Consider the following 27,129-nt stretch of genomic DNA (forward strand, 5'->3'; position numbering starts at 1 on the left):
TTTCCAACCTCCTGAGGGGGAAGAGGCGCCTTCTTCATGACTGTGTGGACCATTTTAAGTTTAGTGATTTCGACCCTGCGGAACTTGAAGCTCTCGACCCGCTCCCCTGCAGCCCCGTCGATGTTGATGGGGGTGTGCTCCCCCTCCCCCTCTTTCCTGTAGTCCACGATCAGCTCCTTGGTCTTACTGACGTTGAGGCAGAGGTTGTTGTCCCGTCACCACACTGCCAGTTCACTGACCTCCTCCCTGTAGGCTGTCTCATTGTCGCCAGTGATCAGGCCTACCACCGTTGTGTCGTCAGCAAACTTGATGATGGTGTTGGAGTCGTGCGTGGCCACGCAGTCGTGGGTGAACAGGGAGTACAGGAGGGGACTAAACACACACTTCTGTTGGGTCCCCGTGTTGAGAGTCAACATGGTGGAGGTGATGTTGCCTACCCTCACCACCGGGGGTCGGCCCGTCAGGAAGTCCAGGATCCAGTTGCAGAGGGAGGTGTTCAGTCCCAGGGTCCTAAGCTTGATGATGAGCTTGGAGGGGACACTGGTGTTGAACGCTGAGCTTTGTTTCGTGTTTGAAAAAAGAATGAGAGAGGGGTGGCTGATGTGTGGAAACTAAGAGAACAGGGTGAGTTCATATTTTTTAAGTGAGAAAAAGAGAGAGGACATCATATTTGGTAAAGAGGATATTCAGCAGCTCTTGGAGGACAGTGGAAGTTGATAAAAACTGCTTCTTTATTGTTAAAAGTAAAACTTTGACGTCATATTTGGGACAGAAGCTGAAAGAAACAGACACACGTTCCTGGAGAAAGTAGTCTTAGTGTATCCATCTCTCTCCGTTTCGCTTCTTCTCTCTGCTCCCCCTGTATCGCTCCCTTTCTCTTGTACAGAATGCAGTCATTGTTCAGGGAAGCCCTTTCATGTTTGGGCCCTGTGCAGGGTAATGGGATGGATGGAGGGAGGGAGGCAGGGAGTGGGGTGGGAGAGGGAGAGGTAGTTCCTTTTTCATGGGCTAAGGGAGATAAGTAAACATGGGCCATTAACAGACAGAAAACATGGCACTCACCCAGTGACTGACCCACCCTGCTCTCTCTCTAGCTTCATCTGCTATCCCCATGAGTCCAGAAGCTACCCGAATGCAATTCAGCATTTATACAGTAGGACGGTGCAGGGATTTCAGCTCAACAATCACTCAAAATGCATCATCACAACAGTTTTTGCTCTGTACTGAAAGTGCTCTATCTAGAAAACTTCACTGCTGACATGCAAAACAAATTGGGATTGTGGACGAATGTACAACCATAGAGATGTATAAAGATCTCAACTTTGTATCTGTGCCATTATGTAATCTGTGACAGCATGGACAGCGCCGTTGAGGCTATCTCCATTCTAAAGTAGTGCATTTTCTTCTTCTGTTGATGTTTGAAAAAAGTGTAAAGCTAATATTGGTGATTTACCGCCACCTGCAGTGTTGGAGTCTTAAACCACATCTTGTGTGTCATTCATTTATTGTGGCCACTAGATGGCAGTTCACTACTTTAAAATGGTGGAAGCCCTCAATGGCAATGTCCATGTAAAAACTGATAATTTCCAAGCAGTGATCTCTATAAAGTTCTATGTGAACAACATACTTAAAGATAGTTTTTGAGTGAACTATCCCTTTAAAGGTAGACTCAGCAATATGACATCATCATACACAGCAGGGTGACTTCCTGATTGCTGACAAAGGCAACAACAGAGTTCAAATGAGTCTGCCACTACTGGCTCCTCTGTTCAGGCATACCCATAATGAGAATAGGCAATAGGCAGATTTGAACTGTGTTTTTGTTGGCTTATGTTGTGTTTAGTTAATGACGACGTTCAACATGCTTACTCGATTACAATTACAAAGTCCTCTTTCGCCGCTAACATAGTTTGGCGACCCCGAGTTGTGCAAAATGTTTGCGCCCTTGGGTCTTGAGGAAGCCGTGGCGTGGTCCTCTGTAGCTCAGCTGGTAGAGCACGGCGCTTGTAACGCCAGGGTAGTGGGTTCGATCCCCGGGACCACCCATACACAAAAATGTATGCACGCATGACTGTAAGTCGCTTTGGATAAAAGCGTCTGCTAAATGGCATATTATATTATTATGTAAAAAGTTGAATGCTAACTTAGTGTAAGCTAACTTAGCTACCTTCACTGATTTTTCAACAGACAGGAAGTCATTTGGAGGGAAAGGATTGAATTCAGTCTATAGGCGAGCATGCCTTGATGTAATACTGCCATGTTGTATTTGTGCAAAGTGTGACAAGATTATGTGTGTGTGTGGTTTTGTGCGTGCATGAATTTGTGAGGATGTGTCTGTTTGTGTGTGAGCAAAGATGGGCAATATTTCTGTTATTTCAATTAGCTTTGAGTATTTTGTAATTTGTATTTCACTGGCGTACAGTCCAATTTATTTTGTAACAAGGTACTTTCGAGACCTGTAATTTGCATTTAAAATATAAAATAAAAAAATATATAAAAAATATATAAAAAATTGTTTTATAGCGGTTCACAATTTGTGGCCTCTTTTCACTCTGCGTTGGTGTCAGAAGTCTGAAGGCACTATGGTGTGATAAGAGCATCTGCTAAATGACTTAAATGTACAAATTAACACTTGCAAAGCACGCTGGGTATTATTCTAATGAGCTCCGCCCCCAAAACAAGGCCAGTAATAATACCCAGTGTGCTTTGCAATTGTTTAATTTTACATTTACATTTACATTTTCGTCATTTAGCTGACACTCTTATCCAGAGCGACTTAGTCAGTGCATTCAACGAAGGTAGATAAAAAGCAAGTAAAACGTTTCTGCAAGCATTACTGAGAATGTTGTTGCGTCTACTTGCAAACGTAAATACCTGTATTTTATCTTAATACAATACTTTGCAGAAGTATTTTGGATTTTAGTTTGATACATTAGTCTTTAGAGTATTTTGTAATTGTAACAAGATACATTTTGATGTACAGTGCATTCAGAAAGTATGCAGTCCCCTTGACTTTTTCCACATTTTGTTACATTACAGCATTATTCTAAAATTGTTTTTTTCCTCATCAGTCTACACACAATACCCTATAATGACAAAGCAAAACAGGTTTTTAGAAATTTTAGCAAATGTACAGTTGAAGTCGGAAGTTTACATACACCTTAGCAAAATACATTTAAACTCAGTTTTTCACAATTCCTGACATTAAATCTTAGTAAAAATTCCCTGTCTTAGGTCAGTTAGGATCACCACTTTATTTTAAGAATGTGAAATGTCAGAATAATAGTACAGAGAATGATTTCTTTCAGCTTTTATTTCTTTCATCATATTCCCAATGGGTCAGAAGTTTACATACACTCAATTAGTATTTGGTAGCATTGCCTTTAAATTGTTTAACTTGGGTCAAACGTTTCGGGTAGCCTTCCACAAGCTTCCCACAATAAGTTGGGTGAATTTTGGCCCATTCCTCCTGACAGAGCTGGTGTAACTGAATCAGGTTTGTAGGCCTCCTTGCTCGCACATGCTTTTTCAGTTCTGCCCACACATTTTCTATAGGATTGAGGTCAGGGCTTTTTTATTTGTATTTATTTATTTCACCTTTATTTAACCAGGTAAGCCAGTTGAGAACAAGTTCTCATTTACAACTGCAACCTGGCCAAGATAAAGCAAAGCAGTGCGATAAAAACAACACAGAGTTACATATGGGGTAAAAAACATAAAGTCAAAAATACAACATAAAATATATATACAGTGTGTGCAAATGTAGCAAGTTATGGAGGTAAGGCAATAAATAGGCTATAGTGCAAAATAATTACAATAGTATTAACACTGGAATGCTAGATGTGCAAGAGATTATGTGCAAATAGAGATACTGGGGTGCAAAAGAGCAAAATAAATAACAATATAGGGATGAGGTAGTTGGGTGGGCTAATTTCAGATGGGCTGTGTACAGGTGCAGTGATCGGTAAGGTGCTCTGACAACTGATGCTTAAAGTTAGTGAGAGAGATAAGAGTCTCCAGCTTCAGAGATTTTTGCAATTCATTCCAGTCATTGGCAGCAGAGAACTGGAAGGAATGGCGGCCAAAGGAGGTGTTGGCTTTGGGAATAACCAGTGAGATATACCTGCTGGAGTGCAGACTACGGGTGGGTGCTGCTATGGTGACCAATGAGCTAAGATAAGGCGGGGATTTGCCTAGCAGTGATTTATAGATGGCCTGGAGCCAGTGGGTTTGACGACGAACATGTAGTGAGGACCAGCCAACAAGAGCGTACAGGTCACAGTGGTGGGTAGCGTATGGGGCTTTGGAGACAAAACGGATGGCACTGTGATAGACTACATCCAATTTGCTGAGTAGAGTGTTGGAGGCTATTTTGTAAATGACATCGCCGAAGTCAAGGATCGGTAGGATAGTCAGTTTTACGAGGGCATGTTTGGCAGCATGAGTGAAGGAGGCTTTGTTGCGAAATAGGAAGCCGATTCTAGATTTAACTTTGGATTGGAGATTCTTTATGTGAGTCTGGAAGGAGAGTTTACAGTCTAACCAGACACCTAGGTATTTGTAGTTGTCCACATACTCTAGGTCAGACCCGTCAAGAGTGGTGATTCTAGTCGGGTGGGCGGGTGCCAGCAGCGTTCGATTGAAAAGCATGCATTTAGTTTTACTAGTGTTTAAGAGCAGTTGGAGGCTACTGAAGGAGTGTTGTATGGCATTGAAGCTCGTTTGGAGGATTGTTAACACAGTGTCCAATGAAGGGCCAGATGTATACAAAATGGTGTCGTCTGTGTAGAGGTGGATCTGAGAGTCACCAGCAGCAAGAGCGACATCATTGATATACACGGAGAAAAGTGTCGGCCCAAGAATTGAACCCTGTGGCACCCCCATAGAGACTGCCATAGGTCCAGACAACAGGCCCTCCGATTTGACACACTGAACTCTATCTGAGAAGTAGTTGGTGAACCAGGCGAGGCAGTCATTTGAGAAACCAAGGCTATTTAGTCTGCCAATAAGAATGCGGTGGTTGACAGAGTCGAAAGCCTTGGCCAGGTCGATGAAGACGGCTGCACAGTACTGTCTATTATCAATCGCGGTTATAATATCGTTTAGGACCTTGAGCGTGGCTGAAGTGCACCCATGACCAGCTCGGAAACCGGATTGCATAGCGGAGAAGGTACGGTGGTATTCGAAATGGTCGGTGATCTGTTTGTTAACTTGGCTTTCAAATACTTTCGAAAGGCAGGGCAGGATGGATATAGGTCTGTAGCAGTTTGGATCTAGAGTGTCACCCCCTTTGAAGAGGGGGATGACCGCGGCAGCTTTCCAATCTCTGGGGATCTCAGACGTTATGAAAGAGAGGTTGAACAGACTAGTAATAGGGGTTGCGACAATTTCGGCGGCTAGTTTTAGAAAGAAAGGGTCCAGATTGTCTAGCCCAGCTGATTTGTAGGGGTCCAGATTTTGCAGCTCTTTCAAAACGTCAGCTGTCTGAATTTGTGTGAAGGAGAAGCGGGGGGGGCATGGGCAAGTTTCAGCGGAGGGTGCAGAGTTGGTGGCCGGGGTAGTGGTAGCCAGATGGAAAGCATGGCCAGCTGTAGCAAAATGCTTGTTGAAATTCTCGATTATTGTAGATTTATCGGTGGTGATAGTGTTTCCTAGCCTCAGTGCAGTGGGCAACTGGGAGGAAGTGCTCTTATTCTCAATGGACTTTACAGTGTCCCAAAACTTTTTGGAGTTAGTGCTACAGGATATGCTACAGGTACTTGCGTACTATTGCTTTGTGATGGCCACTCCAATACTTTGACTTTGTTGTCCTTAAGCCATTTTGCCACAGCTTTGAAAGTATGCTTGGGGTCATTGTCCATTTGGAAGACCCATTTGCGACCAAACTTTAACTTCCTGACTGATGTCTTGAGATGTTGCTTCAATATATCCACATAATTTACCTTCCTCATGATGCCATCTATTTTGTGAAGTGCACCAGTCCCTCCTGCAGCAAAGCACTCCCACAGAATGATGCTGCCACCCCCGTGCTTCACGGTTGGGATGGTGTTCTTCGGCTTGCAAGCAACCCCCTTTTTCCTCCAAACATAACGATGGTCATTATGGCCAAACAGTTCTATTTTTGTTTCATCAGACCAGAGGACATTTCTCCAAAAATAACGATCTTTGTCCCCATGTGCAGTTGCAAACCATAGTCTGGCTTTGTTATGGCGGTTTTGGAGCAGTGGCTTCTTCCTTGCTGAGCGGCCTTTCAGGTTATGTCGATATAGGACTCGTTTTACTGTGGATATAGATACTTTTGTACCTGTTTCCTCCAGCATCTTCACAAGGTCCTTTGCTGTTGTTCTGGGATTGATTTGCACTTTTCGCACCAAAGTACGTTAATCTCTAGGAGACAGAACGCGTCTCCTTCCTGAGCGGTATGGCGGCTGCGTGGTCCAATGGTGTTTATACTTGCGTACTATTGTTTGTACAGATGAACGTGGTACCTTCAGGCGTTGAGGATGAACCAGACTTGTGGAGGTTTACAAAACATTTTCTGAGGTCTGATTTCTTTAGATTTTCCCATGATGTCAAGCAAAGAGGCACTGAGTTTGAAGCTAGGCCTTGAAATACATCCACAGGTACACCTCCAATTGACCCAAATGATGTAAATTAGCCTATCAGAAGCTTCTAAAGCCATGACATCATTTTCTGAAATTTTCCAAGCTGTTTAAAGGCACTGTCAACTTAGTGTATGTAAACTTCTGATCCACTGGAATTGTGATACAGTGAATTATAAGTGAAATAATCTGTCTGTAAACAATTGTTGGACAAATTACTTGTGTCATGCACAAAGTAGATGTCATAACCGACTTGCCAAAACTATAGTTTGTTAACAAGAAATTTGTGAAGTGGTTGAAAAACAAGTTTTAATGACTCCAACCTAAGTGTATGTAAACTTCCGACTTCAACTGCATATATAAAAACCTGAAATATCACAGTTACCTAAGTATTCAGACCCTTTACTCAGTACTTTGTTGAAGCCCCTTTGGCAGCGATTACAGCCTCGAGTCTTCTTAGGTATGACGCTACAAGCTTCACACACCTGTATTTGGGGAGTTTCTCCCATTCTTCTCTGCAGATCCTCTCAAGCTCTGTCAGGTTGGATGGGGTGCGTCCCTGCCCACCTATTTTCAGGTCTCTCCAGAGATGTTCAATCGGGTTCAAGTTCAGGCTCTGGCTGGGCCACTCAAGGACATTCAGAGACTTGTCCTGAAGCCACTCCTGCGTTGTCTTGGCTGTGTGTTTAGTGTCGTTGTCCTGTTGGAAGGTCGGAGGAGGTCCTGAGCGCTCTGGAGCAGGTTTTAATCAAGGATCTCTCAGTACTTTGCTCCGTTCATTTTTCCCTCAGTCCTGACTACTCTCCCAGTCCGTGCCGCGGAAAAACATCCCCACATCATGATGCTGCCACCACCATGCTTCACCGTAGGGATGGCATACAGGCCAAATAGTTGAATCTTGGTTTCATCAGACCAGATAATCTTTTTTCTCATGGTCTGAGTCCTTTAGGTGCCTTTTGGCAAACCAAGCGGGCTGTCGTGCCTTTTACTGAGGATTGGCTTCCGTCTGGCCACTACCATAAAGGTCTGATTGGTGAAGTGCTGCAGAGATGGTTGTCCTTCTGGAAGGTTCTCCCATCTCCACAGAGGAACTCTGGAACTCTGTCAGAGTGACCATCGGGTTCTTGGTCACCTCACTGACCAAGGTTCTTCTCACCCGATTGCTCAGTTTGGCCGGGTGGCCAGCTCTATGAAGAGTCTTGGTGGTTCCAAACGTCTTCCATTTAAGAATGATGGAGGCCATTGTGTTCTTGGGGACCTTCAATGCTGCAGAAATGTTTTGGTACCCTTCCCCAGATCTGTGCCTCAACACAATCCTGTCTCGGAGCTCTATGGACAATGCCTTCGACCTCATGGCTTGGTTTTTGCTCTGACATGAACTGTCAACTGTGGGACCTTATATAGACAGGTGTGAGCATTTCCAAATCATGTCCAATCAATGGAATTTACCACAGGTGGACTCCAATCAAGTTGTAGAGACATCTCAAGGATGATCAATGGAAACAGGATGCACCTGAGCTCAATTTTGAGTCTCATAGCAAAGGGTCTGAATACTTATGTAAATAAAGTATTAATTTTTTTATTTTTAATACATTGTCAAAACAATTCTACAAACCAGTTTTTGCTTTATCATTGTGGGGTATTGTGTCTAGATTGATAAGGAGTTTTTATTTATTTAATCCATTTTAGAATATGACTGTAATGTAACAAAATTTGGAAAAAGTCAAGGGGTCTGAATACTTTCCGAATGCACTGTATCTTTGCCCATCTCTGGGTGTGAGAGTGGTGTTGTGAATGACTTTTCTATACACACTGTGACCTCAACCAAGTCTTAGATTTCACCTCGATGCCCGTCTATCTGGATGGAGAATTGTGCTGTTTAATTCATCGACATCTCTGCGGGAACATGCACTGATGTAGATGCTGCTGGTGAAATAATTTCTCTCTTAAGAGGAAAATGTACAATAAGCACTTTCCTATTATTGAGCTCTGAATGGCCTCTGACACTGCTGAGCACATGACTTAAGAGATGGTAAATCACGAAGGCAACGTCAGTAGAGGACAAGTAATCCCAGCAGTGACCAGAGATCACAGCAACCCTCCCTGGCACTGCCACTTCCAGCCATGAGAGCTCTGCAAAGCTTTTTCTGCAGACGCAAGTCACAGACAAGACACAGACCAAGCAAAGAACTTCATTTCATGTACTGTGAAATGCATGGATGTCAAGGCCTTCATTTGTTAAGCAAAGAAGATGCCTGAAATAATTGCTGTTGCAGTAATTACTGCAACGTTTTTCCTCAGTTGTACCCTATTATGAGTAACACAACATTATTGTGTTTTATTTTTACCATAGCATTAGTGTGCATGTGAGATGCCATGAGTTCAATAAAGAGCTGTGCCTGGGGGACAAGGGGCTGTGAGCATTTCCTATTCTGTTAGTCAGTTAGAAAACCTACTTGGGCAGAATGTGGTGTTTTGCTGCAGCTAATTGATGACATTGTATTCCAAATATCTTGAAGATATTCAAAACACATGACTTCTTCTGTATTCTCTATGTAGTTCAAATATTCTACATTCCCAGCTTTAAAAACACAATGCAAAAAATATTTTATAATGCATGTGAATAATAATAATAATATGCCATTTAGCAGACGCTTTATCAAAAGCGACTTACAGTCATGTGTGCATACATTTTTACGTATGGGTGGTCCCGGGGATCGAACCCACTACCCTGGCGTTACAAGCGCCATGCTCTACCAATTGAGCTACAGAGTCAAGTCAAGACCCTCATTCCCACATTAATTGCATTCATAAGCTGTTGAAAATCATTGAGTTGGCTAGAGATAGTACTCACTGTTGTGAAATGTATTAATGAACCCTAATGTTTGCCTCTCTTCCTACGGTTCATTGGCTCACAATTAGGTTGTCCTGGTTACCCAGATAGCACTAGGATTGCTGATGATATCACCAGGATCATATAGCATTACTACTGTTTGTGAAGTACTATGCCACAGTTTGTCATGGTTGTGTTTTTAGTTAATTTTTACTTTTTAGTTCCATTATCGGCATAATGTATAACAGTTACAGAGACCTCATTCCCCTCAACAAAATTATCTGTGGTTGTTTCTTCTGTACCTCTTGTGTGTAGCATTATTTTTTTTAATTTAATTTGATAATTTATGTGTGGGGGAGCAAAGCGGATAAACAGTTTTTGTCAGCGTGGGTTTGAGACCCAGTTCCAGTCATATGCTGTCTATAGCAAACCAGGGTGCAGTCAGTGTACAAAATATGATAATGGGGACTTCCCAGAGAGGTCTGATTGCTGTGTTCTTCTTTGATGTGGACATCAGGGCTGCCACTCAGTTACAAGCTTAATCGCCTCTAATCTGCTGTAATTAATTCTGCTGTAAAGGTAATCAAACTCTAAATTAATTTCCACTTTGCTGTTGTCCTTATGTCCTGCAGCGAGGAGCGAATGGCTCCTGTGGGGCCTGCCGGTAGGTTCTGTTAGGAATTATGTCAGGCTGCCACCTTAGCTGGGACACACCGATGCTTTTAGAACATCCGGGCAGTTTTGAACTTTTAGTTTTAGTTTCTGTTAGCGTGGGTTTGAAAACTTGTATTTCTCTTTTACATATGTTCTGCTTGTAACGCCAGGATAGTGGTGTTGTTTCCCGTTGTTTCCCGCTGAGGCCACCTATAGGATAAAAAGTCACTTTGGATAAAACAGTCTGCTAAATGGCATATATATATTATTATATATTACAGGAGTTTCTACCTTTCACCTCGGAGTGTGAAAGGGCAATCGCTCAGTCATGTGCAGTGTTGGACTTGTACACCACTTGTTACTGTAACCAGGGGGAGAGATGAAAGAAAACCAGAGAAAGTAAAAAAATTAAAAAAAAACAGAGCTGCCTGGCTCCCTGTAGTAAAGAAGCTCTCTGTCTCTTTTTGATATGCTGCATTGCATCTGCACCTGCTACGATAGAAGACACCAGGAAGTACTGTCCTGCCATGCTCTAGTGAAAGGTATGCTAAATTATGAATGACGGCTCTAGGGCTTTTTGTTGCAGGTACTGAAGTCATTTGAATGTGCCCTGCTTTGCCAAGGGTTGATAATGAGGAGGTGGCTGGTACAGTGCCTTGCAAAATTATTCATCCACCTTGACGTTTTTCCTATTTTCTAGCATTACAACCTGTAATTTAAATGGATTTTTATTTGGATTTCATGTCATGGGCATACACAAAATAGTCAAAATTGGTGAAGTGAAATGAAAAAAATAACATGTTTCAAAAAATTCTGAAAAATAAATAACGGAAAAGTGGCTCGTGCATATGTATTCACCCCTTTTGCTACGAAGCCCCTAAATAAGATCTGGTGCAACCAATTACCTTCAGAATTCACATAATTTGTTAAATAAAGTCCACCTGTGTGTAATCTAAGTGTCACATGATCTCAGTATGTATACACCTGTTCTGAAAGGCCCCAGAGTCTGCAACACCAAGCAAGCGGCACCATGAAGACCAAGGAGCTCTCCAAACAGGTCAGGGACAAAGTTGTGGAGAAGTACAGATCAGGGTTGGGTTATAAAAAAATATACAAAACTTTGAACATCCCACGGAGCACCATTAAATCCATTATTAAAAAATTGAAAGAATATGGCACCACATCAAACCTGCCAAGAGAGGGCCACCCACCAAAACTCACAGACCAGGCAAGGAGGGCATTAATCAGAGAGGCAACAAAGAGACCAAATAAAACCCTGAAGGAGCTGCAAAGCTCCACAGCGGAGATTGGAGTATCTGTCCATAAGACCACTTTAAGCCATACACTCCACAGAGCTGGGCTTTATGGAAGAGTGGCCAGAAAAAAGCCATTGACAAAAGGCATGTGGGAGACTCCCCAAACATATGGAAGAAGGTACTCTGGTCAGATGAGACTAAAATTGAGCTTTCTGGCCATCAAGGAAAACACTATGTCTGGCGCAAACCCAACACCTCTCATCACCCCGAGAACACCATCCCCACAGTGAAGCATGGTGGTGGCAGCATCATGCTGTGGGGATGTTTTTCATCGGCAGGGACTGGGAAACTGATCAGAATTGAAGGAATGATGGATGGCGCTAAATACAGGGAAATTCTTCAGGGAAACCTGTTTCAGTCTTCCAGAGATTTGAGACTGGGACGGAGGTTTACCTTCCAGCAGGACAATGACCCTAAGCATACTGCTAAAGCAACACTCAAGTGGTTTAAGGGGAAACATTTAAATGTCTTGGAATGGCCTAGTCAAAGCTCAGACCTCAATCCAATTGAGAATCTGTGGTATGACTTAAAGATTGCTGTACACCAGCGGAACACATCCAACTTGAAGGAGCTGGAGCAGTTTTGCCTTGAAGAATGGGCAAAAATCCCAGTGGCTAGATGTGCCAAGCTTATAGAGACATACCCCAAGAGACTTGCAGCTGTAATTGCTGCAAAAGGTGGTTCTACAAAGTATTGACTTTGGTGGGGTGAATAGTTCTGCACGCTCAAGTTTTCTGTTTTTTTGTCTTATCTCTTGTTTGTTTCACAATAAAAAATATTTTGCATCTTCAAAGTGGTAGGCATGTTGTGTAAATCAAATGATACAAACCCCCCAAAAAATCAATTTTAATTCCAGGTTGTAAGGCAACAAAATAGGAAAAATGCCAAGGGGGGTGAATTCCTTTGCAAGCCAGTGGCAGTAGCAAAAGAGATGTTCTGATAATATGATGGTGAAGCGATAAGCTTATTGACACCAGCTATTACTCATGTAGCCCTCTCCTCCCTTCCTATAAATTATTGCCCTCCAGCATGGCAGAGAAATTAAAATCAGAACCCAATTGAACCATGGGACAGCGGGAGAGGTGCAGACCTGTACTGTGGCCGTGCCTCTCTCTGTGTCTGAACTTGATTTATTTAAAGGTTAATTAAAAAGAGAAACATCACTTGGAGCCTTTTTGGCAGCGGGGCTGAGAGAGGTTTCCAGGTCCATAGTGGTTAGCTGTGATGCGCGTGGGGGGCACAGTGCACTCATTACAGCTGGTCGGAGGCTTTCACTCTCCTTTCCTCTACTTGGACTGCACTTGTCTTTCACTGCCTCCTTATTGTTTCCTGTGTGTCTCCCTTAGCATCAAGGTGTGTTCTAGTCATGTAGCTGATTAAGCTGTTTAGTATTTTATCTGTAACACTGCTCCACATGCAGTAATTTTTATTTAACCTTTATTTAACTAGGCAAATTCTTATTTAAAATGACTGCCTACCCCAGCCGTTGTCCGGGTTTGAAATAAAAAAAATGCAGAGGAAGCAAAGACTCCCCAGGTTTTGTCAAAGGCATGCTAGGTAGACATTGTGCCTATAGAAAGGTCTTAAGACAAACATCCTGTGTGGCTCAGTCGGTAGAGCATAGTGCTTGCAACATGAGGAATGTGGGTTAGAATCCCACTTTGTAAGTTGCTTTGCATAAAAGTGTTTGCCAAATGGCATTTATTATATACAGTGCATTCAGAAAGTATTCAGACCCCTTCCCTTTTTCCACATTTTGTTACTGTACATTACAGCATTTTTCTAAAATTGATTAAATAAATAAAGAAATCCTCATCAGTCTACACACAATACCCCATTATGACAAAGCGAAAACAGTTTTTTCAAAATGTTTGCTAATTTATAAAATATAAAAAACAGATAGTATTCAGACCCCTTGCTATGAGACTCGAAATTGAGCTCTGGTGCATCCAGTTTCCATTGATCATCTTTGAGATGTTTCTACAACTTGATTGGAGTCCGTCTGTGGTAAATTCAATTGATTGGACATGATTTGGAAAGGCACACACCTGTCTATATAGGTCCCACAGTTGACAGTGTATGTCAGAGCAAAAACCAAGTCATGAGGTCGAAGGCATTGTCCATAGAGCTCCGAGACAGGATTGTGTCGAGGCACAGATCTGGGGAAAGGCCAAAAAATTTGGCACCACCAAGACTCTTCCTAGAGCTGGCTGCCCAGCCAAACTGAGCAATCGGAGGAGAAGGGCCTTGGAATCAATGCAAAGTGACTCCATTTCCTACTGAAGAAAACAGTGTGTTATTAATATTCTGTGTACAAAACATTTAACAGTGAATTTTGTATTCATGGATTAGATTTCTATTTACAGTTTTGCAAAAGGGATATGCAATCTAGGTGCAGAGATGATCAGGGGTTCGGTAAATGCAGTTGGGCCTTTAGGTCATAGATGTTCTGCTGTTTCTGTATACATTTCACCACAGTTTTAAAAACGCTTTCAGTTGAGAGTGTGAGTGTGAGCCCGTGACGTTACAGTTTGTGTGTTTGCGTGGGGTAATATCCATCATGCTCAACCAGCACTGCTTGATTAATGTTAGTCCTGAGGCCGCAAACATGAGAAATGGGGAAGTGTGTATGTATGCATCCCAAATGGTACCCTATGCCCCGTAGTGCATTATATAGGGAACAGGGTGCCCTTTGGAATTCATTATGTGTAGATAGCAGTGTGGACACTAGGGCTGGGACAATACCAGTATCCACATACTCGTTTGTAGTGGCAAGGAAACAAAACACGAAGCGGAGTTAACTTCTTTAGGAAAACAGCCCTAATGTTGGAAACAAACGTCATTATGTTGTCATCCAGAGTCACATTTATTTATTTTCCAAGGTATAGCACACAATATTTTACATACAGCAGGTTTTTAAAGGACCAAATAGTTTGTTCTGCTTCGTGTTTTTTTTTAAATATTGTGATACTGGACACAGTGAATTACAGTGTAGAATGGGAATAGCATAACACATCATCGAAAGGTGTAGGTTTGAATAAATAGGATATTATTCAGAGTAATCTACCAAAAGACAATATCAGGAATTAATCTATTGTTAATTATTATTAATCATGTAATTATTCCAGCCAGGAATTTCACCTTGACAGCAAGTCTTCCTTGGAGAAGGTTAGCCTAGGGTCCTGGGTGTACCACTCAGGCTCAACTTTCTTAAAATTCTAAGTCTAGATTCCACTGAGAACTGAATGGAATCTGTCTCAGCCTCACTTGGAATCTTCCATCCCAAGTTTTTATCAGTAGTTTCTCGCTACGTATTTACTATTTTACCAGTTATTTTAGCACTCACCGTATACTGTGTGAGACAAAGACACACGTCTCCCTCAAATGTCTCTTCATTTAGGTTGTAATCTTCAAAGCTCAACAGGGTAAATGTAGCTGCTGGAATGCATTCAATGAAGTGGTTTTGTTTTATATCATCACACTATCATATATTGTAATCACAATGTTGTATTATGAGTGCAGTCATTGGTTATTCAGGGGCACTGTAATTACTCAAGTAAAAGGTCTGAGTTGCTTCAGCCCACAACATCTGGTCCTCTGTAGCTCAGCTGGTAGAGCACGGCGCTTGTAACACCAAGGTAGTGGGTTCGATCCCCGGGACCACCCATACACAAAAATTTATGCACGCATGACTGTAAGTCGCTTTGGATAAAAGTGTCTGCTAAATGGCATATTATTATTATTATTATTACTTTATCCAACACAAACCTTTTGTCCCAGCACAAACAAAAACGAAGTCTTGTTGCACCACCTAATGGCCATTTTTGTTAACACGCACAGAAGTGAGGGCCACATGCTTACTGAGTTACAGAGGGAGAGAGAGACAGGAACAGAAGGATATTACGAAGAAAATAAATCGTCAGTTTTGAGTCTTTTGGGAAATAGACTGAGATAAGGTAGTCCTTTTCTATTCTCCTTCATTCTGTACACTTGTTTAAAGAAATGTATTAGGCTAATTATTTTTGCTTAAATTAGTGTGCAAGACGTGTTCGTTTGGTCATTTTAGTTGTTGAATTTCATATATTCAGCTTTTAGCTCTGAATGTGCACATCACTTTATTGGTGGCACAGCATATCTAGCATCTAGCATTCTGTTATAGACTCTACAAGGAGGAACATTCCAGACATACCTAGGGTTGGATGGAATAACGGATCCCAGAAATGTCCTTCCCTGTTGAGTACATCTCAGGGACGAAAAGTGCAATGTAAAGTTAATATTTCCAAATCTGTGTCCCAAATGGCACCTAATTTCCTATATCAATATACAGGGAATAGGGTGTCATTTGGGTGTCACCTCAAGTATTTGTATTATCTCATTAGCATTACGGTAAGTAAAAGCTCCACTCCACTACAGGCAGGCTAGGGGTGAGAGAGAGAGGAGAGAGAGGAGCGAGAGAGGAGCTAGAGAGGAGCGAGACAGAGAGAGACAGAGAGAGTGAGAAAGAGAGAGTGAGAAAGAGAGAGTGAGACAGAGAGAGAGACAGAGAGAGAGAAACTGAGAGAGAGAGACTGAGAGTGAGAGAGACTGATCGTTTTGTGTGCGTGTTTTAGTGCATGATTTCCATATATTCAGTGCAACCCCCTACTGACAGACAGCCTTCTCCACCACCTACCCCCAGGCCTAATTAGAACTAGAGAGGGATGCAGCCTCTCGCTTTACTGCACAGCAGTGGATCCTCTCTGTGCTACCCTATGGAGATTCATCTGGCTTCTGTGGTATGTTTACTGTGACCGTGTTATTGTTAGATTTCCGCTCACATTTGATATCATGAATGGAAATGTTAGACATTAATTAAAGTCCTGCTGAGATTGAACAAGTCCAGCTGAAACTGAGGCTGTCCTAATATTGACACTGTCCATTATGACATTACATTATATAGAGTCTTGCTGCTGTATAAAAATGTATGGATGCCATACACATATCAGTGCGATCTGTAAACCAGAGCTTCTTGATACTGGTTATTGTCTATTGCCATTAAGAAATGTATTTGATACAAGGAATAAATAATGTTTTTATCTGCTCAACCTGCACTGTGGGAGCCTACAGTATGCTGCCTGTCTGAGGCATGCATACACACATACACGCACACACCCGAGGGGCATTTTGGTTGGATCCTGTGTATATCGGCTCAATATAGTATTTCTTATTAACCGCTGACGCTCCATAATAGTCAAGGCTGTTATACCAGTGTTTGGGACTATTTACTGGATTCTCACCTCTGTGGTGCTGGTGGATGGATTGGACAACTCAAAAGCAGCTCTTAAGCAGCAGGTCCAGAGTATTGAATGAGGTCCTGTGTGGCTCAGTGGGTAACATGGGGATCCCTAATAAATACAAATACAAACATGGCACTTGCAATGCCAGGATTGTGGGTTTGATTCCCGCTGGGGCAACCCATAAGAAAATGTATGCATGCGTGAATGTAAGTTGCTTTGGAGAAAAGCGTCTGCTAAATGGCATATATACAGTACCAGTCAAAAGTTTGGACACAACTACTCATTCCAGGGTTTTTCTTTATTTGTTCTATTTTCTACATTGTAGAATAATAGTGAAGACCTCAAAACTATGAAATAGCACATATGGAATCATGTAGTAACCAAAAAAGTGTTAAACAAATCAAAATGTATTTTATATTTGAGATTCTTCAAATAGCCACCCTTTGCCTTTATGACAGCTTTGCACATTCTTGGCATTCTCTCAACCAGCTTCACCTGGAATGCTTTTCCAACAGTCTTGAAGGAGTTCCCACATATGCTGAGCACTTGTTGGCTGCTTTTCCTTCACTCTGCCGTCCGACTCATCCCAAACCATCTCAATTGGGTTGAGGTCGGGGGATTGTGGAGGCCAGGTCATCTGATACAGCTGTCCATCACTCTCCTTCTTGGTAAAATAGCCCTTACACAGCCTGGAGGTGTGTTGGGTCATTGTCCTGTTGAAAAACAAATGATAGTCCCACTAAGCCCAAACCAGATGGGATGGCGTATCGCTGCAGAATGCTGTGGTAGCCATGCTGGTTGAATTCTAAATAAATAACAGACAGTGTCAACAGCAAAGCACCCCCACACCATAACACCTCCTCCTCCGTGCTTTACGGTAGGAACTACACATGCAGAGATCATCCGTTCACCCACACCGCGTCTCACAAAGACACAGCGGTTGGAACCAAATATCTCCAATTTGGACTCCAGACCAAAGGACACATTTCTACCGGTCTAATATCCATTGCTCGTGTTTCTTGGCTCAAGCAAGTCTCATCTTCTTATTGGTGTCATTTAGTAGTGGTTTCTTTGCAGCAATTCGACCTTGAAGGCCTGATTCACGCAGTCTCCTCTGAATAGTTGATGTTGAGATGTGTCTGTGACTTGAACTCTGTGAAGCATTTATTTGGGCTGCAATTTCTGAGGCTGGTAACTCTAATGAACTTATCCTCTGCAGCAGAGGTAAGTCTGGGTCTTCCATTCCTGTGGCGGTTCTCATGAGACCCAGTTTGATCAGCGCTTGATGGTTTTTGCGACTGCACTTGAAGAAACTTTCCAAGTTCTTGAAATGTTCCATATTGACTGACCTTCATGTCTTAAAATAATGACGGACTGTTGTTTCTCTTTACTTATTTGAGCTGTTCTTGCCATAATATGGACTTGGTCTTTTACCAAATAGGGCTATCTTCTGTATACCCCCCCACCTTGTCACAACACAACTGATTGGCTCAAACGCATTAAGCAAATTAACTTTTAAGAAGGCACACCTGTCAATTTAAATGCATTCTAGGTGAATACCTTATGAAGCTGGTTGAGAGAATGCCAAGAGTGTGCAAAGCTGTCATCAAGGCAAAGGGTGGCTATTTGAAGAATCTCAAATATAAAATATATTTTGATTTGTTTAACACTTTTTTGGTTACTACATGATTCCATTTGTGTTATTTCATAGTTTTGATGTCTTCACTATTATTCTACAATGTTAAAAATATTAAAAATAAATATATATATATATATATATATATATATATATATATATATATATATACACTGCTCAAAAAAATAAAGGGAACACTAAAATAACACATTCTAGATCTGAATGAATGAAATAATCTTATTAAATACTTTTTTCTTTACATAGTTGAATGTGCTGACAACAAAATCACACAAAAATTATCAATGGAAATCAAATTTATCAACCCATGGAGGTCTGGATTTGGAGTCACCCTCAAAATTAAAGTGGAAAACCACAATACAGGCTGATCCAACTTTGATGTAATGTCCTTAAAACAAGTCAAAATGAGGCTCAGTAGTGTGTGTGGCCTCCACGTGCCTGTATGACCTCCCTACAACGCCTGGGCATGCTCCTGAAGAGGTCTCCTGGATGGTCTCCTGAGGGATCTCCTCCCAGACCTGGACTAAAGCATCCGCCAACTCCTGGACAGTCTGTGGTGCAACGTGGCGTTGGTGGATGGAGCGAGACATGATGTCCCAGATGTGCTCAATTGGATTCAGGTCTGGGGAACGGGCGGGCCAGTCCATAGCATCAATGCCTTCCTCTTGCAGGAACTGCTGACACACTCCAGCCACATGAGGTCTAGCATTGTCTTGCATTAGGAGGAACCCAGGGCCAACCGCACCAGCATATGGTCTCACAAGGGGTCTGAGGATCTCATCTCGGTACCTAATGGCAGTCAGGCTACCTCTGGCGAGCACATGGAGGGCTGTGCGGCCCCCCAAAGAAATGCCACCCCACACCATGACTGACCCACTGCCAAATCGGTCATGCTGGAGGATGTTGCAGGCAGCAGAACGTTCTCCACAGCGTCTCCAGACTCTGTCACGTCTGTCACATGTGCTCAGTGTGAACCTGCTTTCATCTGTGAAGAGCACAGGGCGCCAGTGGCGAATTTGCCAATCTTGGTGTTCTCTGGCAAATGCCAAACGTCCTGCACGGTGTTGGGCTGTAAGCACAACTCCCACCTGTGGACGTCGGGCCCTCATACCACCCTCATGGAGTCTGTTTCTGACCGTTTGAGCAGACACATGCACATTTGTGGCCTGCTGGAGGTCATTTTGTAGGGCTCTGGCAGTGCTCCTCCTGCTCATCCTTGCACAAAGGCGGAGGTAGCAGTCCTGCTGCTGGGTTGTTGCCCTCCTACGGCCTCCTCCACGTCTCCTGATGTACTGGCCTGTCTCCTGGTAGCGCCTCCATGCTCTGGACACTACGCTGACAGACACAGCAAACCTTCTTGCCACAGCTCGCATTGATGTGCCATCCTGGATGAGCTGCACTACCTGAGCCACTTGTGTGGGTTGTAGACTCCATCTCATGCTACCACTAGAATGAAAGCACCGCCAGCATTCAAAAGTGACCAAAACATCAGCCAGGAAGCATAGGAACTGAGAAGTGGTCTGTGGTCACCACCTGCAAAACCAGTCATTTATTGGGGGTGTCTTGCTAATTGCCTATAATTTCCACCTGTTGTCTATTCCATTTGCACAACAGCATGTGACATTTATTGTCAATCAGTGTTGCTTCCTAAGTGGACAGTTTGATTTCACAGAAGTGTGATTGACTTGGAGTTACATTGTGTTGTTTAAGTGTTCCCTTTATTTTTTTGAGCAGTGTATATATACAGTACCAGTAAAAAGTTTGGACACACCTACTCATTCCAGGGTTTTTCTTTATTTGTACTATTTTCTACATTGTAGAATAAAAACTATGAAATAACACACATGGAATCATATAGTAACCAAAAAAGTGTTAAACAAATCAAAATATATTTTATGTTTGAAATTCTTCGAAGTAGCAACCCTTTGCCTTGATGACAGCTTTGCACACTCTTGGCATTCTCTCAACCAGCTTCATGAGGTAGTCACCTGGAATCCATTTCAATTAACAGGTGTGCCTTCTTAAAAGTTAATTTGTGGAATTTCTTTCCTTCTTAATGCGTTTGAGACAATCAGTTGTGTTGTGACAAGGTAGGGGTGGTATACAGAAGATAGCCCTATTTGGTAAAAGACCAAGTCCATATTATGGCAAGAACAGCTCAAATAAGCAAAGAGAAAAGACAGTCCATCATTACTTTAAGACATGAAGGTCAGTCAATCCGGAAGATTTCAAGAACTTTGAAAGTTTCTTCAAGTGCAGTCGCAAAAGCCATCAAGCGCTATGATGAAACTGGCTCTCATGAGGACCGCCATAGGAAAGGAAGACCCAGAGTTACCTCTGCTGCAGAGGATAAGTTCATTAGAGTTAACTGCACCTGTGATTGCAGCCCAAATAAATGCTTCACAGAGTTCAAGTAACAGACACATCTCAACATCAACTGTTCAGAGGAGACTGCGTGAATCAGGCCTTCATGGTCGATTTGCTGCAAAGAAACCACTACTTAAGGACACCAATAAGAAGAAGAGACTTGCTTGAGCCAAGAAACATGAGCAATGGACATTAGACCAGTGGAAATCTGTCCTTTGGGCTGATGAGTCCAAATTGGAGATTTTTGGTTCCAACCGCCGTGTCTTTGTGAGACGCAGAGTAGGTGAACGGATGATCTCTGCATGTGTGGTTCCAACCGTGATGCATGGAGAAGGAGGTGTGATGGTGTGGGGGTGCTTTGCTGGTGACACTGTCTGTGATTGATTTAGATTTCAAGGCACACTTAACCAGCATGGCCACCACAGAATTCTGCAGCGATACGCCATCCCATCTAGTTTGTGCTTAGTGGGACTATCATTTGTTTTTCAACAGGACAATGACCCAACACACATCCAGGTTGTGTAAGGGCTATTTGACCAAGAAGGAGAGTGATGGAGCGCTGCATCAGATGACCTGGCTTCCACAATCCCCCGACCTCAACCCAATTGAGATGGATTGGGATGAGGGACCGCAGAGTGAAGGAAAAGCAGCCAACAAGTGCTCAGCATATGTGGGAACTCCTTCAAGACTGTTGGAAAAGCATTCCTCATGAAGCTGGTTGAGAGAATGTCAAGAGTGTGCAAAGCTGTCATCAAGGCAAAGGGTGGCTACTATGAATAATGTCAAATATTAAATATATTTTTTTGTTACTACATGATTCCATATGTGTTATTTCATAGTTTTGATATCTTCACTATTATTCTACAATGTAGAAAATAGTAAAAATAAAGAAAAACCCTTGAATTAGTAGTTGTGTCCAAACATTTGACTGGTACTGAATATATTTATTATTATTATTATTATTATTATTATTATTATTATTATTGTTATTATTATGCCTCCATATGATCTGGGGTAGGAAGCAGGAGGCTCATAATTTTTTTCCAAAGTGATCTTCCTGGGGTGTCAACTCACAATTTTCACCTTGACTCCAACACCTCGGAAGATCCAGCACCCTCTCAAATTCCCTAATCCTGGCCCTCCACACTCACATGGGCATCCCGCCGGGCAGGGGCTGGGTTCAGCTCCCCTGCACTGTCACACGTTTAAATACTCTAGTTTATGGGAGATGGCTGGATAAATCATAGCACTGACGTCTCCTGAGGAACACAAACTGTTGTGAGATTGATGTGGGTTTCCTTGCCTAGGGTATTTTAGCAGGTTAGCTTTGATAAAAAAAAGTGTTTGTTTTGAGAATGGCATCAAGATTCATTCAAGCAGCACCTGATTTGTGCCAAAATATTTACCAGAATGCATCGTTCTCACCTGTCACAACAGCTTAAAGCAAATATGATGCAATTCATATTAACCATTTGTACAATTACACTAGTTACCCTACTAGCCCTGATAAAATAAAATAAAAAGCCCACAAATAAATTCTAAAATTGAATGAAATCCTATAATACATTTGCCTGACATTTACCCAAACTCCTTGCTCCAACCGAAAGCTACGCCACGCCCACGGACGTTAGTTTCTTAGTGAACAATAGAGCAGCGGAAGTATTCCGTTTGAGTCGTCAGGCAATTAATGCATATGAATAACAACAGCCCTTTTTACCTGATAAAATGTATCTTCTAAACTTTCACTTTTGGGTTTATACAGTATCTGTTTTTGTTCAGTCTTCGTATGCATTCATGTGAAATTATGATGTCATATCCCAGAATATTAATCAGATGGACGAGACAGCTGGGCATTAAACATAACATCCTCACACGATGTTGTGTAGAGTCCTGTAATGAGTGCATTTTGTAGATTTTTTTGTATTGTATTGTATCTTAGTATACCACTGGGCTCACACTTTTTTAAATGAAAGTGGACAATAAAGTATCATATTGTATCTATCGTATCATATGACATTGTATTGTATTGTTTCGTGTCTTCAATGTTTGGAGACCAATAGAAAAACCAAGCTTATTCCAAAAGAGTAGGAGTTGTCTCAGATTAGCGAATAAGAGATTGCGGTGCCAGGGTGAGGGTGTGGATAAGAGAGAGAGGAGAAGCAGCTTTACAGAGAGAAAGAGTGGATGGAGAGGAAAGCATGGAGTATAAAAGAGAGAAGCACTGGGCACGTCATGGCTCTGTGTGTGTGTGTGTGTGTGTGTGTGTGTGTGTGTGTGTGTGTGAGAGAGTGTGTGTGTATACTGAATGTGTGCATGAGGGTGAGCAAGACAGACAAAAAGTGTGTGAGAGCGAGAGAGAGAAAGCGGGAGAGTGTGTGAGTGTGCAGGGTATAGACTCGCGCTCAGCCAGAAGTAAAGCCGCTCTCTTATGCTGCATGTGCACTCTCCTCTTCTCAACATCTCATCGTCTACTGTCTACTACTACTGTCTACTACTACTGTCTACTACTACTGTCTACTACTACTGTCTACTACTACTGTCTACTACTCTCTACTACCTTGGAGCTGGAGCTACAACCGCCTTGCAGCTCTAAAGGAATGTCTCCCATTGTCAAAAGCCCTGACTGCAAGCCCATGCTCTGTCATTGCAAAGTTACATGCACCAACAACACTTTGTCGTTGATGTTCGGATGCAAGGTAGGCGGCTGACTGCTGTTGACTGTTGAGTGCCTCGTTTGTCGTTGAAGTACAGTTGATGTTGATTTGAAGGGCTCTGGTTGTGTAAGGTAGGCAACTCACCACTGTGACTGTTGAGCCCTGTTAGTTGTTGAAGGACAGTTGATGTTGATGCGTGGGGTTCTGGTTATATTAATGTATGGTTTTTATGCACCTAGAGGGAATTGTCAGAAAAGGAGTGTATTGTGTAAATGATGTATACTGCTCGCATATATTTTCTTTATGAGATATTTTGAATTTCATAGGATGCGAAAGCCAAGAGTCCTTTGCATTAGAGCTGTGATGATTGCATATTTTCCCACTATCAGCATTAAATACATAAGCCCATATTAATATTGCCCGAGACTTAATGAAGCCAGATCTTAGGCATATGCATGACTAGACACCGTTCTCACATCCTCTTACAGTCGCTCCTCGTCAACCTTAGTGGAAAGGTCACGGTTACTCCGTTCCAAGGCACAGCGATGTCACGTGTTACTCTACTCTCTGCTCTTCCTTTTGGTTTTCCCCATTTGCTTTCGTCTCTCGGAAGAACAGTGCTCAGAACACATCAGTTCAAGCCTGAGAGCTTTGTGTCGCTCCGTCAGCTGTGTGGATCACGTTAATAAGGTGATTCAGATCCTATAGAAAGTGAATCATGCCTGCAGAAAAAATTGCCTGAACTTTCCCCTCCTCCTCCTCATTTCACTATCCATTACTGCCTAGGCTGTGTCAAAGGGACTGGGTTTGTGCCTAGATAGGTGCACATGCTATAATGTGTTTGTACCTAGAACAGTACTTAGGCCTTACGTCACCCATTGAGGAATCGTTTTAGCTTCCCATTGCTTTTAGTAATGTAGTAAAGTAGAATGAATAGGGATCCAAATTTGTCGAGGGAGTCCAATTTCAACATGTTTTCACTGTGTTGTTTTCACATTTCTCTTTCTTTTTTTCAAAAAAAAAAAAAATGTTTTTACAAATCCTGATGCGGTCTAATGATATGCTATAGTGATAGTCGCAGAATGCCTAGACTTTTTTCTCCCTGTCACAGAGGCATGACTCAGGAATCCCATTGCAGCTAATTCAGAGCTTTTGAGAGATGTGCCTATATTTGCTATGCCCAGGTAAAATACAATATAGAGAGGGCCATGAAGAACAGACTAGTAAACCTTTATATCCAAAGAAAGCTGCAAAGCTGTGGAACACAGTGGACTGTATTCATATTTGTGTGAGACGTACTGAATTACCACATCACATCATAAAAACATTTTTTTCTATAAAAATGTTGAGTATGAATCCTTTCCAAATATAGTTTCAATTTTTTTTCAAATGAGATTACATTTAGAATTATGTGTCTTATACTGTTCAAATGTATTGTGAAGTTATCAGTAATTGTACAAAAAAATCTAAAATTCTCATTCTGTGGCACTAGTTCCATGAATTTCACTGTAGAGCTTATTTTGGTACAACTTGTGTCCAAATGAGACAAACACACGCATATTTATTGAAAATGTTATTGTATTTGAGCTTTTAAAGATGTCTGGGGGCTGATGTCAAGTCTTACAGTGACGAAATACATGTCTTTGGATTCTTCCGGTCGAGACGAAAATAATGGTACCTTGAAGTTCGCTCTACCTAACACGAAATTCGGGTTAAGCCTGTTGACATCTCATGAGCCTCTTATGAGCCAATGGAAAATTTAGCAGGTACGCATATGGAATTAGGTGGGGTAGTACCATTATAATACATACCATTGGAAGCACAGCAGCCAGCCAAATCCAATGCTACCAAATCTGACACTGTCAGACTTATAGTTTTTATATAAATAAATTAAATAAATAAAAACAGCCTAGTGCCTGATTTCGGGCACTAGCCTGCCCAGTTATTTTTGTCAGCTAAAGAAGTTTAACAAGGTACAGCGAATCTCAGCGTCAGTGATCCACGCTCCCTCTACACCAGAGACAGGGGAGAGAGAGTTGGAGGAAGGGCGAGGGAGAGAGACAGAGACCACTATAGAGCTAACTTCCTTGTCTCTACAAGCTTAAAGGCCCAGTGCAGTCAAAATTCTGTTTTCCCTGTGTTTCGTATCATATTGTTGATGAAACTAACACTGTAAAAGTGTGAAGAAATTTGATCAGTGTTATTTCCTGATAGTTGCTGGTTGAAAATGCAATTTACACAGGACCTTCTAATCAGCAGGTTTTGCATGGGTGGGGTTTTGGTTTGCCTGGTGACATCACCAGGCGGTATAAGTTAATAGACCAATAACAAAGAGTGTTCCAAACCTCTCTGTCAATACCAGCTAGTTTTCAGGCTACATGTCCCTCACATTAGGCCCCTCCAATTAGGTCCCTCACTCAGACCACTCCCAGACAGTTCTAGCAAAATTCTTGCTTGAGAAATAGTTGTTTGCAAAAAAGCTATTTTTGTTTCTTTTTGATCATTTTAATGGAAAACGATTACAGTAAGGTACTTAATTGTTACCCAGAAATGATTTGATATTGTGATAAAAACAGCTGCATTTGGCCTTTAACCCCCTAAGGTCGATGTCCCGCCCCCGCAGAAATCTAATTAGCATAATAATAAAATATCCATAACAATCTGTCCGTTTAAGCTAGGAGATATGTTTTTTTGCATTGGATGCATCTCAATCCACCGCATCCGCCAATGTCGCACTTCCACATTGGCGGTGAAAGGTAACAGAGCTAGAGCGGTGTCGGTCAGACCATGAGACATCCCGAAAATCGGTCTTCTCACAAAATCGTCTGTAGCGTCTGAACGGTGTTCTCCGTTTTGCTCTACGACCTCCACAAGTGTCAGGAGACTCGTCTGAAGTCGGTACAGCTGATCTGCCAACTTCTGTCTGTAGCGTCTAAACCATTTGGGCTACGCACTAATATGTAGATGTCGGTTGTTTTGCTCTAGGACGCCCACAGGCATCACAAGACTCGTATGAAGGTCCCCCAGTACCAGTTGAAGAAATGAATAGAAGTACACTATATGATCAAAAGTATGTGGACACTTGCTCGTCGAACATCTCATTCCAAAATCATGGGCATTAATATGGAGTTGGTCCCCCCTTTGCTGCTATAACAACCTCCACTCTTCTGTGAAGGCTTTCCACTAGATGTTGGAACATTGCTGCGGGGACTTGCTTCCATTCAGCCACAAGAGCAGTAGTGAGGTCGGGCACTGATGTTGGCCGATTAGGCCTGGCTCGCAGTTGGCATTCAAATTCATCCCAAAGGTGTTAGATGGGGTTGAGGTTAGGGCTCTGTGCAGGTCGGGCACTGATGTTGGCCGATTAGGCCTGGCTCGCAGTTGGCATTCAAATTCATCCCAAAGGTGTTAGATGGGGTTGAGGTTAGGGCTCTGTGCAGGCCAGTCAAGTTCTTCCACACCGATCTTGACAAACCATTTCTGTATGGACCTTGCTTTGTGCACAGGGACATTGTCATGCTGAAACAGGGAAGGACCTGCCACAAAATGTTGCCACAAAGTTGGAAGCACAGAATTGTCTATAATGTAGCATTAAGATTTCCCTTCACTGGAACTAACCTAGCCCGAACCATGAAAAACAGCCCCATACCATTATAACTCCTCCACCAAACTTTACAGTTGGCACTATGCATTTGGGCAGGTAGCGTTCTCCTGGCATCCGCCAAACACAGATTTGTCCGTTGGACTGCCAGATGGTGAAGCGTGATTCATCA

At 42.4% G+C, this 27,129-nt stretch overlaps 1 protein-coding gene across 3 annotated transcripts in view; it reads left to right on the forward strand.

Annotated features, from left to right (window-relative positions):
* Nucleotides 1-27,129, forward strand: part of LOC311142979 (disks large homolog 2) — a gene marked incomplete at both ends in the record, with an annotated part of 224,674 nt that overhangs the window by 18,662 nt on the left and 178,883 nt on the right. The window contains one exon of one of the 3 annotated variants that reach the window (XM_084178761.1): nucleotides 23,300-23,398. The exons of the other annotated variants lie outside the window; for them this stretch is intronic. Within the exon in view, the coding sequence (XP_084034887.1) occupies nucleotides 23,300-23,398 (99 nt within the window). Of the gene's footprint in view, nucleotides 1-23,299; nucleotides 23,399-27,129 lie in introns of those variants that run through there. 3 annotated transcript variants of the gene reach the window in all.

Source organism: Coregonus lavaretus, assembly GCF_964263955.1.
Source record: "Coregonus lavaretus genome assembly, chromosome: 15".
Lineage (NCBI taxonomy): Eukaryota > Metazoa > Chordata > Actinopteri > Salmoniformes > Salmonidae > Coregonus > Coregonus lavaretus.